This window comes from Haemaphysalis longicornis, unplaced genomic scaffold (assembly GCF_048455015.1).
Source record: "Haemaphysalis longicornis isolate Haplotype H1 unplaced genomic scaffold, Haemaphysalis longicornis Haplotype H1 scaffold_10, whole genome shotgun sequence".
Taxonomy (NCBI): Eukaryota; Metazoa; Arthropoda; class Arachnida; order Ixodida; family Ixodidae; genus Haemaphysalis; species Haemaphysalis longicornis.
Window position 1 is genome coordinate 140,582,467 of NW_027526204.1, and position 18,035 is coordinate 140,600,501.

Sequence of the window (18,035 nt, forward strand, 5' to 3'; positions counted from 1 at the left end):
GAGTTCAATCAAGTTAAGTTCTGTTCAAACGAGTTCAATTCAGCCACATTAGTTGGAACATAGTCCGGATTTGGATAGCCGTACATGTGAGAGTTCCGGATGTATAGTAGACAAATGACAGCATCGCGGCACTGTCGAAGCCGGTGTTCTTTACCATCAGCCATTTTTATGGACAACGTTTCTCACTCCACAGTGTGTCTCCAATTCTTCAATTCACGGGTTCCATTATGTTCGATTTTTAGAACCTTGCGCTTTCCGGTAAGACATTGTTAATGTAAAATTAAAGGAGGTAAGGAACAAGACGCACATAAGACGCTTCAGAAAGGTGGCTCAAACGTTTTTTTTGTTTGTTTGTTTTTGTCGCAGGTATTCTGTTTCTCATGGCGGCAGTTTTCTCCCTCCTACGCTTTTAACGATGCCTATTGTGCCACTTGAAGAGGAAATCTGGTAGGTGGTTATAAAAGAGCAAACTAAGACTGTCAGTCCCGCGCTTGTGTTGCCAACCCAAGGTCGGCCGTTGTTGAGAGGAGATCATCCACAGACGCGTGCTGTTCATTGTTCACAAAACTTTACAGAACTATACACGGAAGAGGCTGTAGCGCCAAATTTTAAATCAGGGGCGGTATTCTCGTAACTGTCCCTTTTGAAAACGTCCCTTTTGAGTCCCTTTCATCGGGACGTACTTCCGGTTAAGCAGTAAACATACAGTAGGTTTGTTGCGCTTGCGTTACGTCACTTCCGGTTGTTTGCTTTTAGCCAATCAGGGCTCGCCAAAAGGGACACTTTTGAAAGGGACGCAAAAGGGACAAAACTCGGGAATACCGCCCCAGGAGAGGAGTATCTATCCGTTATTTCTATCCTCGTTTTGATTTTTACTCCCGTCAAAAAGTGCCGACGCGCATACATTTGTTCCTGTTTACAGCCCCGGAAGCTTCGCCTACCGACATGGACTGCGAACCTGTGAATGCCTCGAGTATCGAGCTTTCGTGGAAGGTAAGGACCTCGCTAAATGTGCGCCGTCACCGCACTGCTTCAGTGATCGAGTGACAAAAGGAACGAAAATTCTCTTCGCTGGAAATGCAGAAATTTGCGGGAAGAACTGCCCAACCTAGGTGTAGAAAGCGCTTTCTCTAAGGCTGCGCTTCTCTCTGTCATCAAGGGGCCCGTGGGGTTCTTCAGGTAGTCCGCGAGTACCTCAGCAATACTCACCCTTTTGTTTCTTTATTTTTTGTCAAAACTTGCCGCCAACACAAAAAAGTGGCTTTGCCTTGTAGCATTCACGCGCTTCAAAGTCGGCTTTTCGCATAGCTTTTCAATTGTGCAAAAAAGCCACCCCTACAAAAAAAAAAAAAAAAAAAAAAAGCAGCCGTATAGGGAACAGCCATATATGTAGAGGTAGGTGTGCTTAGCCTCTCTATACGGTATTTTTTTTTTTTTTACACACCAGATTTCGGCGCTTTGAATTGAAGGCGCTGGTTGACAGTAATGACAATGAGGGTCGCCGTACGTGGAACCATGCTTTATATTATATGCGCACTGCTGTTGGAAGACCAACCTGCCTAGGCAAGCTCTAATTTCACCCAGCTTTGAAGAGCAGGCACCTCATTATTTTTCAGCCGTCTACTAGGGTCGTTCCGGTGGCTCTCGAACAGCGCTGATCTGCTAAAACAGAAATGAGGTTTTTGTAGCGCTAAACGGAGAACTCGCGTTAATTGCGTTGCGTTAGCGCTGAGGGTCAACCGCGAACGGAGCCCGACATGTCGTCCCAGCTCTGGTCACGGGGAAAATGAAGCAACGCAATATCTCAGAAAGAGAGCAAGGGGCCAAAAACATTAATGAACATTTAAGACAAGGATGCGGGGACAAGAGCGACGCAACGCGCGTATAAATTTATCGCGAAATCTTGGCCCGGTGCATCGCTTTCCACGTAATTTTCGCGGCCTGGAGATTTCAAAATTTTGATGCGACTAGGTCATACGAGGACGTCCAGTGACGCATAAAAAAAAATTGGGCCCATCTCCCCGCGAGGGGGACTCGAGTAAATGCGTCGTATAGGGGGTGGATGTATTGCGTTAACGTTTAGTGTTTGGGGAGTTGGTGGTAGTGAATGCGTTGTATCAGCAGCTTCTTGACGTAGTTTGAATGAGTCAAGGATATAAGGCGCGTTCGTAGCCTCCCATTCTGTGTCGGCTTTGTGGCGCAGTGGGTAGATCACCATGTACACTGCGTTCCGCCCGCAGGGTCGAGGGATCGAAACCAGGCGCCGGATAGTATTTTTTTATATATAGTGTAGGGGGAGAGGTGCGGACTACGACTACGGACGTCAACGCGGGTGACATCGTGAGTTACTGAAATGCTCTGCATTTAAAAATTACCATTCCTTTCTAACGAAAGTTGAGAGAGGCGCGAAAGCTAAAGGTGCGTCAAATCCTTCGCTGAAAGTGCACCCAACCGATCGTCAAACCTTCGAAGCCCCGAATCACAAGCGAAGAACGAACCCACACGACGATTTTTCGCGTACCAAGTAAACGCATCTACGAACGGCCTAAATGTATGCCGATACGTGGTCTATGAGATCAAAGGCATACTATTGTACTCTTTCTTCGTGATCGACGAGTGTGTTGTCTTATCTATAGAACCCGTTGCTTTTTCGCGATTTTGAAGTAACCGCTTTGACCACAATGGAAGCCCGGTTTCGCGCATGCGCCGTGTGTCCACAGATCTTATCGGAGCTTTTCGGGCGACCAACCGGTCTATGGGGGAATGCATGTTTTTTTTTTATTTTTTTTTACAAGGCGCTATCGTTCCCAGTAAGAATTGATTGATTGCAGGGTTTAACGCGCCGACGCAACGCAGGCGATGAGGCGCGCCGTAGTGGAAGGCTCCGGATTAATTTTGACCATCTGGGGATCTTTAACGTGCGCCGAAATCTCGTACACACGGGCGTTTTTGCTTTTCGCCTCCATCAGAAAAGGGGCCGCCGCGGCCAGGAATCGCACCCGCGACCTCGCGCTCAGTAGCGCAACGCCCTAGCCACTGTGCCACCACGGAGGGTGGTCCCACTAAGAAAGCTTTTGATTTAGTATACCATGCTTCATGAATTGCTCTCTCATATGCCCAATCAAAATACCCACATACACAGGTCCGATAAATCGCTTGGTTCACCAAATGTGCTAAACGGCTCGGCATGCCACGGACGCACGCAGGCGCCCTCGGAGGATCAGTGGAACGGCGCGGCCAAGGGCTTCTACGTGGGCCTGAAGGAGGCGAGCCATGCGACGCCCTTCCTGTACGAGATGGTGCCCTTCGACTCCCAGGTGCGCCGCGTCTTCGGCCGCCTGTCCGCGGCCACCGTGTACAGCTTCGTGGTCAGGGCCTTCAACGCAGCCGGCTCCGGACCGGCCACGAGGGAGCTGCACTGCAACACGCTCTCCGGAGGCAAGTCAGCGTAGTGGCGATGGCGATGGGGGGTGGCCTTTTGTCGTGTAGGGTCATGTTATTCATGTCTGACCTTAAAGAAAGGTTCTTCCGTGCGTACGTCACCACGCATGTTTATCATTACCCGCTCCTACTTATATGTCGAGTGGATCTCATGATATTGTTCCCGTGGCGATCGTCCTACTCCCAGTGGCGTCTCCTGTCATTATAGACCCTGATGTGACAAGACTATACCCCGTCGCATTCCATCTTCCTCATTGTCATTTGAGCGTGGAATTCACCCTGATTTCTTTTTCTTTTTTTTGCGTAGGATACGCTGACATATTGGAACTGACTAGCGACATGACCGACAATACTGTTACACAACGCAAAGAAAAAAAAGGAGGGGGGGGGGGGGGGGGCAAGTATAGTACATCAAGTTAAGACCAAGCTTCTTGTTCAAGCAACTACAATGTCGCGCACTGAAACTCACCGTCGTGAAAATATATAAACGCCCCGTAAGTAGGCAATTCCGTAAAACCATGTTATTGCGGAAGTTCCCAACTCAACAAGGCGATTTGCATGGTTGCAACCAACCATGCAAATAAATCGTCTTGTTGAGTCGAATAGATCTACACCAGTTACGAAGTCAAATCCCGTGGTGACAACGTCTTCTGGTAGCCTTACAAATAAAATGCAATGTGGGCCCCAATTTCGAATAGGCTTTACAGGCAATGGCCACGTAATACAGGGATAACGCGACAAAAACAGGTTAGATACAACATTCCCCGATCATAGGCTCCAAAAGCGGTTCACAGCCGACCGAGTAATGATCCCAACGCAAGAAGTTCCCGTTAGCCTTCTGCTTTGCTTTTAAACACATTTCGTGTGCGTAGAATACCTTTGTTTGAGAATATGTGAAGTATATGTAAATCGGATGTGGGATGTGTTTCCTCCGGAGCAATGAAATGTGGAAGCAGCAACACAGAAGAGGTAGCTCGAATTGACGCATGCGGATGCTGAATAACTCGGAGCCATTGAAGTTGAATAGCCTCTGGTAATAAATTTATACTGCGTTAGCTGTATTGTCAAGTGCTGTGAAAAAAAATAGTATGCATCATGCTTTCAATGCGATTTGGTGAACAATTCAAAATAGCTTGCCGTCGCTAAAATGTCAACCAATTTTAGATCGTTGACTTAATGGCCGATATTTCTTTCCGCACTGGTTATTGAGTGCACTCCTTGTGACGCGCAGATCCGCCTCCGGCTCCAACCCTTTATCTAGTCAAGACGGAGGAGTCGCTGGTCACACTCAGTTGGAAGATTCCCAAGGCCCACAACGCTTCGGTGCTCCGTAAGAATGACGCTTTTGACCAGATTAGATAGTAGAGAGTTACAGCAGAGCGGAGAAGTGGTCTCGGTAACGAGCCTGGTACGCGGTCGACGCACCCGCACATGCGCACAACCGGTTTCGCCGCTTCTGCGCACGCGCAGCTGCGTCGGTCGCCTACCGGGTACGGTACCGGAACCAGTATCAGCTTCGCTATAACTATAGTTATACCAGAGCGTAGAACCGGTCCCGGTACGGTATCCGGTGAGTGACCGGTGCCACTGCGCGTGCGCAGAGGTGGTAAAACCGGTTGTGTGCATGTGCGGGTGCGCCGACCACGTACCAGGCTCGTTACCGAGACCAGTTCTCTGTTCTGCTGTAGCCCTAAATCATCTATTATCTCGTAATTATTGCGAATTCATGGTTGCTTATAAGGATTCATTCACCTTTGATCCCATATTTTTGCCGTTCCAAACCGCAGAGTACGTGCTGGAGACGCGGCGTGACTACACGGACGAGGTGTCGCTGCAGCACTTTCCTTCGACGACAGACGTCGCCACCGTGTCGAACTTGGAGAGCAGCGTCAAGTACAGCTTCCGACTGGCCGCCTACAACCAATACGGCCGTGGCGCCTACTCTAATCCCATCACAGAATCCACGAGGCTGAAGTGTAAGCAGCAGCCACGCCTCACGTGTAAACGCGTGTAGCATAGAACAAGCGTTGCAGTGAGAACCAAGGTTGCTACGGAATGGCTTGTAACGTTGGGACCGTCCCATCATAAACCTTCGAAATTTACTGGATGCAGTTGGAGCAATAGAATGATGACGCGTCAAATACGAAAAAAAAATTATTGGCACTGGATCACCCCAAATAAAAAAAAAAGCCTCTGCAAGTTCACCGATATCAATGGCTAAGTTTGGGAAAACAATTTTGATAAAAGTGTTATCCGCTTGACGAGAAGAAAACGGTAGGGTCGTAGTTATACGGCATTCTTTGGGGACTCTTGTTAAGAAGGTGTAGCAGTAGTGCCTTCCGGATACAATGAGCTCTTGCCACCAGTCTAGAAAAGATTAGTAGCGTGACGACTGTCTTCGCTTAGCTGCCGTAGCTTCCCTATTTCGTTGGCCCCTTGGATGCCCAACTTGGTGGCAGAGATCACGGCAGTCTAGTAAGAGTGATCCACATACATTTGGAGTGCATCAACGATCTTGTAGTTACTACAAGAAAAAAAGACTGTGAATCCTGCGGCGATTTTTCGCGAAGAAATGACTTCAATCGTCGTGCAAACTCGCGTAGTACGTCCAGCAGTTCGCGACACCCGCCCACGTCAACAAATTTTATACTTGCGCAGGAAGAATAGTATTGTATAACAGTTTGGTATATTATTCTTCGGACGGGTGTTGCTCGGATTGATTGAAGTTTTGTGTACGGGACCGGCCCAACTTTTCACCTTTCGACCTGTCTGGTTGCCGCGAAGCTTCGCCGCAGGGTTACTGTGCTTGTTGTGGAGCACCCTTTAAAGGCAAGTTTAAAGTTTTCGGTCAGAGAGTTCTTGTGGGCGGTCTTGGCGTGGCCTCTAACGCTTCCATGCCCCGCTCCGTATTCCTCCTTACCTATACACTGTTTAGAGCCTTATTCAACCAAAATTTCCCTTAAACTAGGCAGTCAACAGGGGAGCAAGAGACGAGGAGAACTCCTCCGATACATGGAGAACCCCTCGGCCTTTTGGCGGACGCTTTCCCTCAGTGTGGCAAGACGTGGACTCTCGTCTACACCTTCCTTTTTCCTCGCCTCGCGCAGGCAGAGAAAGACAATTCAGGCGCCACGTTACGCTGTTGGAAAATAGACGAAGAGGCAGAAGATTCTAGTTACGACTCTTCGTAAGCGTCGCTCACTTGGGAACGTTTTAACTCTGACGTGCAGAAGACTTTCGCGTGTTGCATGTCAGGCAAGTGCAATGCATTTACGGGCTTTAAGGTAGGGCTAGCTAAAAGTCAGATTTTCTTGGTGAATTCTGCACTGTCGTAACGAATGCTGGAGGTTTCTTTTTAACCCAGCCTACGCAGCATAGTTGTAACAACGGTGCACTCCGGCTGGTTGTAACTCATTTTGACTATAGCTGTTGCATAGCTCTATAGTGGGTGCTAAGAGCTTTCAAGGAAAAGCTACCGAGTGAACCAGAACTATTATATATGGTGAATGAATTTGCTGTAAAATAGGTCTTAATCCATTTTTTACCACTATATTGACCTGCTTTTCGTCCCCTTAATCATGTGTAAATATATGGGTTTCATAATTTCTCTCGCGTTGTATATCTCTGGCTTACTATAGATTTATGTTCATTTAACAGATATGTAGCATTTACACCTGTTCCGACGGCCATACTAAAACGCGCGATACAAGTTACAGAGCGAGCTTTATGGCAAGCCGTGTAAGTTTTGCAGGAGCCCATTCAAGCAAATTATTCTAATCGTCTTCTGTTTTCCTTTTCTGGGCACAGTCACGAATCGGCTCCTGTCCGGAAACCTACAGCAGCCGGAGAGCCCGTTCTACATGCGCAGCTACTTTTTCATCGTCATCATCGCTTGCGTCACCCTGGTCACACTGTCGGCAGTCATCTCCTGGGCGTGCGTCAAGAGGGCCCTCATCGCGCAAGGTGGGCTCTTAAACAAGCAGCATAAGTGTTTCCTACTCCTACTCCTACTACTCAGTGTTTCTTGAACGTGGGTATTCCGTGAAGACAAAGTACATAAAAAAAGTTGTCTCTGGCGCCTGATTGTGATTTTCGCGTTTGCCGAACGAAGGACGCACTTTGACTATCACTGTGGTGACACGTAAAAATTATTTAGTTAAACGTGTTATTTATATTGGGAGATAACTTTGTCATACGGGTTAAGTTACGAGAAAGCTAAGTTATCATTGGGGAGCGAGATTGTAATCACTCTGACGGTCATTCGGTGCCAACAATGCTGCACGCAGTGTGCCTCGGTGATTACCTGAAAATTGTGAAGCATCTCTTGGAAGCATTTGCTGAAGCATTTGAGAAGAGACGAGAAAGTGCCATTACTCGCTTACATGCTTCACTGCAAAGTACGTTTACAAGCCATATAGCGTGTGCTGCATGCACTTCTCTTTCTTATGTGACCCACCCAACCCTCCCGCTTTTTTGCTCACCGCTGTCGGGCTACTCAAAAAACTCCGCGATGTCTCTGCAGCAGCGCAGCTCGGTATCTATTTCATTTTACTTCCCCTTAATTCGAGAGACTGAGTAGACAGGACTATAATTTTGCGGCAGAAGTTCCCAAGAGAAACGGTCGCTCACAAAGCAGTGTGTTCAATGCTCTGCAGATCGTCGAAATAAAGCGGCAGCAGCGAGACTGCGTTCGCGACCGTCGCTGTCGGGAGCGTACAGTCCTCGCTGGGTGCACGACCCGCGGGTATTCGACGACAACTACGACACGCCTTGGGACGCCTCCGACGTCCAGCGCGCCGTGAGTACGCACCTCGTTCGGCTGTAGATGCATACATCTTCCCAGCCGCTTCGTGCTCGGAGCAGCCATTTCGTCTTCGGGCTGTGCTGGCGGCGCTTTAACTGGCGCACTCGACAGGATGACCTAACTGCGCGTGCGCAGTACCATCCAGAACATGCGAAGATGTCAAGCCTTAAGGCAGTAGTTCTGACCCATGACTGTGCCGGGGTTGGGCTTGCAGAAGTGATGAAGGAGTCCAGGATGAGAAAAACAAAATAAAACTGACACCGACCATGAAAGTTTATAATATAAGGACGTTCAGGCTCCCGTACGGGAGTATTGTTCACAATGAAATGAGGGCCAAAGTGATCTGGTTTATGTTGGCTTCAAGATGTGACGTAGGCAGCGTACGTACATGTGTGAGAAGTTGCCGTCATTTCGATTAAGTGTGTGCTCCGTTGATCTGGATTGCCAGAGAGAGAGAGAGAAAGAGAAAGGTGTTTGGGACAGTGCTTCGCGGACTCCCATTTCAGAACCACTGCCTTAAAGAATAAAAAGGCTGGCTGTTCCGCTGACATGCCTATTCTCCGTGCTTTCCGTTGCTTCTTGAGGTTATCTGGCAAATGCGGAGTTGAATCTCGTAAATCTGAAATGTTGCAACAGGGTTGAGAAAGATACACGAAATTACTCGCGAAAGGCAGATCGTCGCTCTTCCCTGCTGCGAATTGAGTCAACGCAACCTTCAATCAGTCTGCGAAGACGAGTTGAAGCTGGCTGTGAGGGAAGAAGAGCAAACGAGCGAGAGAGCCGATATTGCGGCTGAGTATCGAACCTGCGACCATCTCCTCCTTCACTCATTCCCTCCGTGTGCGTAGGTGTGTATGTATGTGTGTGCGTGAGGGGGAGCAAAAAGAGAGCGTTAATGCAACTACCGTTTTTTCCGTATATAGAGCAAGATGGTGACAGAATAGCAGGTACTGCGCTCACCACCACTGCTTGTATTAGGAGCATTGTGTTGCAGTTAGGTGCGGGTCTTAGGAGATAATTTTTTTCCAGAGAAAAACGTCAGAATCTCTAAAAGATATTTGGAAGTACATTTAAAAACGTGAAAAAAAAAAGCACGCTTCGGCGAAACCGAGCTGCGTCGTGATGCTTTTATTAAACTGGCTTCTGGCTTGCCTAACTGCTGTAAGACAGTGCTACCTCGAAGAACGAGCATTTTAAAGCGAAGCTCTCTTCGCCTCGCTGATGGCGACCGTACGCGAAAGCGCAATGCAGGAGAGCCAACTTTACACAATGGGAGGGCCCATGGTGATGATGGGTTTCCGCAAAGGCACATCAACACCTCAAGAAAAAAAAAAAAACGAGTCCCGTGGTAGGAATCGAACCTGGGTCCCTTGGGTTTGAAGCCGAAGTCTATCCGAGTGCGGCATTCCTTTTCTAAAAAAAAAAAAAAAGAAAGACTTCCTGACCTCACGGTAAAAGAAAAAAGAGCGCGCCATTCCGACACGGTCGAAGCAGTTTGGATTTTGGACTTTGACTTTGACTCAGGTTGCATGGGAGAACGCTTTCGCGTTTTAACCATCTTAGAAAAAGCGGCATTTGTTTATTAGCTCTTCTCCGTTACATCTGCGCGGCATAACTGGCGGAACGGTGCACGTCTTCACTCTCATTACGTACCGTAACATAACGCCGAGCTCTTGCTGACACCCGCATTCTTTGCGCCCGCTCCTCTTGGCTTCTGCAGGCATCGCCGCACGCGTACACAAACGTGTACCACCCGAGCTCACGGTCCTGACATCGTCGTCGTGACCCCGCCAAAGAAGGACGAGGGAGGGGACCACAGTGCCTTGCCCCGCCTCCATCATCGTCCCTGTACATACCGAGAGTTGTAAATGATCTCAACAATAATAAAACTCCCTCGCGCTCATCGACCCTCGACCCCGTGTCAGTCGATACCCGGCACATCGTCCTGTGTATTCACGCTAGCAGTGCTTTTCTTGAATATCTTGAAGTGGCAGGCACACCACGCCACGGCGCTGTCATGCGCATACTTCTTTTCTCTTGGGTCCGTGTCGAGTTTGGGTCACTTCGAGATGTTCAAGAACCACTATTATAACTAGTTCAATTGTCGATTCTTCGCCAATAAAACGGCATTAGAAGGAGCGAAGGGTTTCAGCAAATTAAGGCTTCGCAATTTTGTGGCTGAGTGACAACGACGCCTAATATTCTGGCGTTCAGAAGAGGGGAAACCAGCGAGCAGAACGCAGGACAAGAGGAGGAGGCACACACACAACACCGCTGGAACACCCAGCGGTGTTGTGTGTGTGCCTCCTCCTCTTGTCCTGCGTTCTGCTCGCTGGTTTCCCCTCTTCTGAACATTATGAACCAACTAGCCCAGCAATTCACTCTCTTGAAATATTCTGGCGATTGGAGAGTTAGGTTTGTCGCTATTTCCCCACCACCGTATCAACGAGGGCCAATTAAGTAACTCGGAGCAAGCAGCGCTTGCTCGGCGAGGAGCACCTGATGTTTTAATCACACTGTCCAGCTGTCTTCACCACATTACTTAGTCATTCCCTTAATTGTACATCAGATGTAAGTTTAGCTGGATTGCTGTCAGGTAGCAATTTCCAGTGAAAAGATTGGCGTGACTGAGGGTGAGAGAGATGTTGAGAGAAGAGGCCTATCCCCGCGTATACAAGGCGGACAAGCACCATATTCGGTATGGCGGTTTCTTATCTTTTCCGGAAAGCTGAAAAACCTGCGTCTAAAGAGGCACGAAGAACAGATTCACAAATAAAGGAGTGGTTGGAGGGACAAGAACGTGCCTGGCCGAACTTAAGGCCGCACAAGAAATCAGAATAGAAATATCTCACGGGGAGGAGGCCCAACGCGAGGGAAAGGAGAGAAGGCCACCTACAGAAGCGTGTGTGCGTTCCCTAGTCAGTACAGCCATCCATCATCAGAGGTTGCTATGGGGGTTACATCACAGCATAAACGCACCTAAAACACGCAAAACCACCCGAACAGAAATAAATGCCAGCCAAAACGGACTTAAAAAACCACGGCGCTGAGAAATATTCAACAGAAATAGCCGAAACCGACCTAAAAGGGTCAAACCTACAAAAAAAACTCCCCCCACCTCACCGAAGGGGATCGTGCGGAAATGCGAATGCATTGGGTGCACCGATGAGTGCGCTGCGGCAAGCAGTCACGGAGAGAGGCGCACGCTCCACTGCATTTATATATATTTTTCTGAGCGCAGCGAGCGGAGAGAGGGTACGCGGAGAGGAGAGAGAGACCCGCGCAACACGCCCGCCCCGCGCGCGAGCTCTCTCCGCCGAGCTCCGCGATGCAAGCGCCCTCACAAGCCCGAGCGCGCTCCTCCTCTCCACTCACTCTCCGCTACTCCGCCCGAGCTCCGCGATGCGAGCGCCCTCACACGCCGAGCGCGCTCCTCTTCCCCCTTTCCCTCCGCTACTCCCGCCCGAGCTACCACCTGCTCCGGTTGCTAGGCGCGCCACGCACCACAGCTGTTGCTAGGCGCACGCCGGCCAACGCACGCCAACCCCCGACTAAGAAATGCATTCGCATTTAAAACGCACAACAAGCAGCAGACGAAGCTGACCAAAAGGCAACGAAAATACCCGAAATCCCATTTATAATGCATAAAGATGTCAGAAGTACATTATATGCGTGATATAAAATGGGAATATTCAAATAAGACAAACCCTTGGAAATGAAAAAAAAAATCGGTAACGTGTTTTGAACCCGGGTTAGGATGTTTCCTTGGCAGGGGCGGAGCTACTACATTACGAGAGCAAGCGGTTCTGAGGGGTTAAATTGAGGGCCACAAGCACGTGGACGTAGCTTCAAACATGCCCCTAGATGGTGCCATGCGTCGATTGGCTGTGCTGACTAGGAAACGCCTATACGCCCAACAGAAGAGCGACAAGTTCTCATCGTCTTCCTTTTTTTAACTTGGCCTTTTAAGGTACCTTCGCTGTGAGGTGCGTCGATGTGACGCACAGGCGTTCTTTTCAATTACCTGAATCTTTCTGGTGCCTTGCCTCTAGCATACATCCAGCTAGGAATTGCTCCTCTTTGTGACAAACAAACAAACAAACAAACAAACAAACAAACAAACAAACAAACAAACAAACGTGAGGGCACTGCAAGGGTACTCAGAATCTCAGCGCCAGTGAAGATTACATAATATCCGACCGAGAATAGCAGCTGACATGCATGGACTTCTAGAGAGCACGAAAACAAGGCGTTTGCTTATAGGTAGCGTGCAGCTTTGTTCATCTTTGGTCTGTCCCCCGTTCAGGGGAAGGTAGGCCTAAATAAAGTCCTTGGTGCGGCGTCCGTCTTGATTGCACAGATAGGGCCACTAACGGCTAACGCTCTAAAACCATTCAAAACTGGCGGTTATATACAGAACTGAGGATGAATACCGATATTCGGAATGAATACTGAAGTGAAAGAAGACGACTAATCGCTGTACGGTATCCTCATCATCATCAGACGAAGACACAGACATGGATGCCATATGAAAATCGAACGTGATCTGGAACCGCTCTACTGCCGATTGTCCGAATCATGGCCGCCGTCTGAGGGACTTGGCGACCATTTGCCATATCCAAGGGATAGCGCACTCCCAGTGAGTCAAACGTGCTTTCAACCGCTATCCCTGTGCATGCGCTAACATTTTACTGGGTGCTTCTGCACGCCTGCCTGCTACCCTCTTTCGTTGAACTTGCGAATGAGCCAATTTAAATCTTCATTTTGAGTCAGGCCTGAATACAAGGTTGAGGGTTGGGATACGTGGATATTCTGACTGAATGGTCGTATAGCATACTGAATCGTTTGCGAGCACATTGATTTGGAACAAATATCAGCCATGACACCTGGCGCGTAAATGTGATTTAGCAATTGAACACGATGGACAGTAGCGAAATTGCACATTTTATGTCCGTTTCAAAGTGTAATTTCGAACAAGCCCAGCTTGGCTGAAAGCAGACGATCAGGTGTGACGCAGAACAGGCAATCAGGGCATTGGTTTCGGTCAGAGGCTCCGCAAGTTCAACTACGTCACGACTGAAATGAATGCGGAATGGACATCTTTGAAACTGACACAACTCACAATTTTACAGGCGCCAACGGTTACGACAGTATTTTCTTTGGTCTTTTATCGCGTGCCCACTCTGCGACGCAGGACGGAATGACATCCCGATGCGGCAGGGCAAGACGCCTCCCGTGAAGCCACCCACCCCAACCGCGGCGGAAGAGACATGGCCGAGCATGACTACCAGCAGGGCGGGCGAGAAGACCAGGCGGCGACGACGCAGAGCCTGCGCCGAGCCATCCGCACCCTGCACAACCGGCGACCGCCCGAAAGGGAGTCTTCATGGTCTAGTTTCACCCGGATGGTGGACGACGAGGTGGCCCGGCGGCAGGCCAGGCCCACCGAGTCCGCAGTGCTGCTGTTCGAGAAGAACGTCAACTTCTTCCAGGGCATGTTTTACGCGACGCTCAACAGCGCCCTCGTCGGGGTCATATCGGTGCTGTTAAAAATCCTCTACGACATCCCCACCCACCAGCTGACCGCCCTGCGGATGTCCGGCATATTCGTCTTCTCCGTGCCTCTGGTCATCCACAGCGGACAGCCGCCGTTGGGCCACCCTTCGAACCACGTCTACCTCTTCCTCCGGGCCACCGCCGGCTTCGCGGGGCTCTACTTCCGCTTCTGGTCCATGAAGCTGATCCCCCTGTCCGACGTGGCCGTGATCCTCGCCAGCCTTCCCGTCTTCGTGACCGCACTGGCCCGCGTGTTCCTCAACGAGCCCTGCGGCGTGACCGACACGCTGATACTGGTCCTCACCATGGCGGGGCTGATGATGTCCGCCAAGCTGCCGCTGCCCTTCTCGAGCGCCGCGCGCGCCGACAAGCCCGACCCGAACAAGTACAAGGGCCTTCTGTTCGCCCTGCTGTCGACGCTGTTCGGGGCCGTCAAGTTCCTCATCAGCCGAACGGTGCGCTACGAGCACCACTCGGTCACGCTCTTCACGTACGGACTCGTGGGCTTTGTCGAGTGCCTGCTGCTATCGACCGAGTTGGAGCCGTACGTGCTGCCCCGCTGTGGCCTGGGCCGACTGATCTTCGCCAGCTTCGCGGTTCTCAGCTTCCTGGAACACCTGGTGCTCATCAAGGCGCTGCAGATGGAGAACGCGGGCCCGGTGTCCGTGGTAATTGCGGCCATGGACGTCGTGTTCATGTTCGCCGTGGAGCTCATTCTCTTCGGGAACATTCCGGACAAGTACAGCTTCACGGGCGCCACGCTGGTGTCAGTGTGCGTCTTCCTCCAGATGGCCAAGAAGACGGTGACTGAAGCGCAAGAGGACTCGCTTTTCAAAAAGTTGTTTTTCTGGCTCGTGTACTAGCGCGTGCCGGGAAAATCGCACGTATTGTGACGCCATTATTAGTTTCTGCATCAATAATAAGCATCGTTAGATTGGATAGCGTTGATATTATCACCTAAACGGGCCAGATTAATAGAGTGAAGGCCTTATTTTGCAGTGTTCTATTAGGCTGGCCGCGAAGAGTAGCCTTTTTCAATAACCGTTCCGGATTGTATGGCGGCCAAAATGACAACCCGTATTTCTACTCCCTGGCGAGAAGCCAGGACGCGAGATTCCAAGCGCACAATAATCATTTTTTTTTCAAAACAGCATGAATAATGTGCCTATTTCATGCAGGTGCCCAGAACCGTCTGTCATATTGCAGGCACAGAAACTTTTAGGCTAGAAATGTATGAATAGTTGTTATTCCCGCTGCTCCCGTAACAGCGGTTTCACTCGAGCAATTTTCAAACTAAGTTTATACATTACATGCACTTGGAATATTTCAGAAAATGCATGAGCAAATTAGCCGCTAGCTCCTGCACTTGGAATGTTTTCACGCAGGCATGGCAGCATCTGTTGCTGAGAATTTCTTTCCATGCGCCTCATGGCTAGCAGTCAAAATGCGCGTATACAGGATGGATACGACAAGGACAGGTGCACCTTTCCAACTTGTGGCCAGTAACGCGGGCAGTGGCCACCACGTGCTACGTTACTTCCAGCCTTTGAAATCCTTTGCTTCAACCTAAGCCTTTTTTTTGTTTTGTTTTCTCAAAGAAAGGAGCCAGGCCGTTTCGGGCCGTTACCCGCCATGCTTTGATCTTCCCGCGATGATGCGCATAGCCGACAAGGCAGGCTTAGCGCACAACCGACGCTGCGATGAGTTTTGACAAGGGGTGTCAAAGGTCAAAGGTAACGGATATATGGCCAGATTGACAAGGTTGGTTTTGGCTGTCGGTATTTTCTGGGTTTTTTAAAAGAAATGTATGCGGCTAGGATTCCTTGTATTTTTCGCGTCTGCGAGAAAAAACTACCAAAGCTTCAAGTGTCTTAAAAGCAGGGACCGAACACTCAGTATGGAGTGGTGCAATAAAAGCAATCATGCGTGTCTACTCAGGGGGATCGATCAAGACAGAAAAAAATGCATATATTGAGCATCAATCAGCGCTAGCGCCCGTTTCAAGACACATGGAAAGTGCCTGGTACTGTTTTGCCCAATTCACCTCGCTCTTCGTCTGCTTCCCATGACAATGCATAATGTCGTACCTCATCTCTTTCTCATATACCATCCACATCTTCATTCCTGGTGTTGGACTTCTGGGATGTCCTTCGCAATAGACGCGTTGTTCCGACTGCTTCCTAGACGCCCCTTTTGTGAGGCAGCTGTCTTTGACGTCTCCCTCAATATACAGTTCAGTTCAGTTCAGTTCAGTAAAACTTTATTGAGGTAGGGGAAGGGATTAAAGGGAGAAACTTGGGTGGAGTCCTCTTTCCAGGGCTCCAGAAGCTGGTGCCCCGGCCCAGGCCCTGTCGATCAGCTGGCGCTGGTCTTCCAAGGTCTCGCTGGCCAGAGTCGACTCCCACGTTTCTAGTGAATGAGGTCTAATGTTCTCTGTTTGCCATATAACAGGGAAATTCCATATGGTGTGGAAAAGGGTGGCTTTTTCATTGCATATTGATAGCAGTCCTCACTAAATCTGTCTGGGAACTTAAGCGCCAGCCTTGATTTGTGTGGGAATGTGTTGGTTTGTATTCTCCTCAGTGTTTGTGCATCGTGGGCGTTTAGTGCCTTGTGAGGAGCGGGTAACGTTCTCCTTTCAAGTCTTTTTTCTTTTAAGACGTTTTCCGTAGGATTAGTATGGTGGAAGGGTTCCCGGCCGCGACGGCCGCTTTTCTGATGGAGGCGAAAAGCAAAAACGCCCGTGTGTACGAGATTTCGGCGCACGTTAAATATCCCCAGGTGGTCAAAATTAATCCGGAGCCCTCCACTACGGCGCGCCTCATCGCCTGCGTTGCGTCGGCGCGTTAAACCCTACAATCAGTATGGTGGAAGGGCGTAGGAGTGGTCCTCGTCGCTGCGGTTCGTAAGACTTCTCGCAAGCGAGTCAGCGCTCTCGTTTCCTTCCAAGCCTTCGTGCGCAGGGCACCATGTAATGTTGAGGACGAAATGCGGTCACTGACCAAGTCAAGGTGAAAACAGAGACGTTTCGGAACCCGTACGGGTTCCTTGATCACACTAAGCAGGCAAGAGCCGTAAGTCGCTTCTTATTCTAAAATGGGACGTAATGAACGGGTGTAGCTTGCCGGCAGATTGCCATCTGTCCTATTGATAGTGTCCTTGGCCTTTTGAATGAACACGGATTCCAAAAGTAATCTCGTGGTTGGGTTCTTTTCCTTGGCTATTATAGCGGCGTTATCCCAGTCGATGGAATGACCGTGATCATCGGCATGCTCGGCCAGGGCTTTCGACGCTTTCTTGTTGCTGCCCACGTCCCTTTGGTGTTCCTTTAATCTCCTTCTGAAATTGCCAGTTTCGCCGATGTAACTGCAGCTACAGTCTCCGCATGGTATCTTGTAGACAACACCGGGGTATCTCTTGCTGTCCAAGCGATCTTTCACGTTCACGAGCTGATTTCTCAGCTTGTTGGACGGCATGTGGGCAACGCGAAGGTCATAGGTTGAAAAGATACGACTTAAAGCTTCGCTCACCCCAGGAACGTATGGGATGCCGGCGCGTCTTCGATATGACTTGCCCTGGGATGGCCTGGGATTGAGAACACGGTATTCGGCATTCTTAGTAAATTTCTCCGGGTACCCGTTCGTCAGTAATTCTTGATGTATGGTTTCCAGTTCTTTCCTCCTTTCATCGTCACCTGAGCAAATACGTGTTGCCTGCGTCACAAGAGAAGAAACAACGGATTGCTTGCGACAGGCTGGGTGGCACGAATTAAAATTCAGGTAATGTCCGGTATGCGTCGCCTTCCTGTGCACAGCAAACGAAAGACTAGTTCCGGTACGCCTCAGCTGGACATCAAGGAAAGGAGGGCTGCTGTCACACTCATATTCTGCAGTGAACTGTATGGAGGCTTCTATCGAGTTAAGAAGAAGCAGGAGCCGTGGGGCATTGCAGAAGCATGCATGAAGCAATGCAGCAGTCGTCCACGTAGCGGACGAATATCTTGGGCTTGGGATCAAAACCAGCGAGGGCCTTCTGTTCAATCACTTCCATGACCAAATTTGCCGTAGTAACAGATATGGAAGCTCCCATGGCAGTTCCGTGGATCTGCTGATAAACCTGCTCGCGGTAGGTGAAGTATGTGTTGCTTAAACAAAATTCCAGCAACTCACACACGTGTTCAACCTCCACAGGTGTGCGTCCCGCGAGCGTTTCGTCCGCCAGCAGGACCTCCTTG

At 49.7% G+C, this 18,035-nt stretch overlaps 2 protein-coding genes across 3 annotated transcripts in view; both read left to right on the forward strand.

Moving 5' to 3' along the window:
• Positions 1 to 13,600, forward strand: part of LOC144159498 (cell adhesion molecule Dscam1-like) — a 50,212-nt gene extending 36,612 nt beyond the window's left edge. The window contains exons 9-15 of one of the 2 annotated variants that reach the window (XM_077691023.1): positions 923 to 993; positions 3,207 to 3,438; positions 4,673 to 4,771; positions 5,229 to 5,417; positions 7,249 to 7,404; positions 8,097 to 8,239; positions 13,440 to 13,600. In XM_077691023.1, the coding sequence (XP_077547149.1) occupies positions 923 to 993; positions 3,207 to 3,438; positions 4,673 to 4,771; positions 5,229 to 5,417; positions 7,249 to 7,404; positions 8,097 to 8,239; positions 13,440 to 13,484 (935 nt within the window). In that variant the 3' untranslated portion in view covers positions 13,485 to 13,600. Of the gene's footprint in view, positions 1 to 922; positions 994 to 3,206; positions 3,439 to 4,672; positions 4,772 to 5,228; positions 5,418 to 7,248; positions 7,405 to 8,096; positions 8,240 to 9,965; positions 10,153 to 13,439 lie in introns of those variants that run through there. The other variant, XM_077691022.1, reaches the window with a different exon arrangement.
• LOC144160129 (solute carrier family 35 member G1-like) lies at positions 13,516 to 14,664 on the forward strand. The gene has a single exon (XM_077691732.1). The coding sequence runs from the start codon at positions 13,516 to 13,518 to the stop codon at positions 14,662 to 14,664; it is 1,149 nt and encodes a 382-aa protein (XP_077547858.1).
• The last annotated feature ends 3,371 nt before the right edge of the window (positions 14,665 to 18,035 follow it).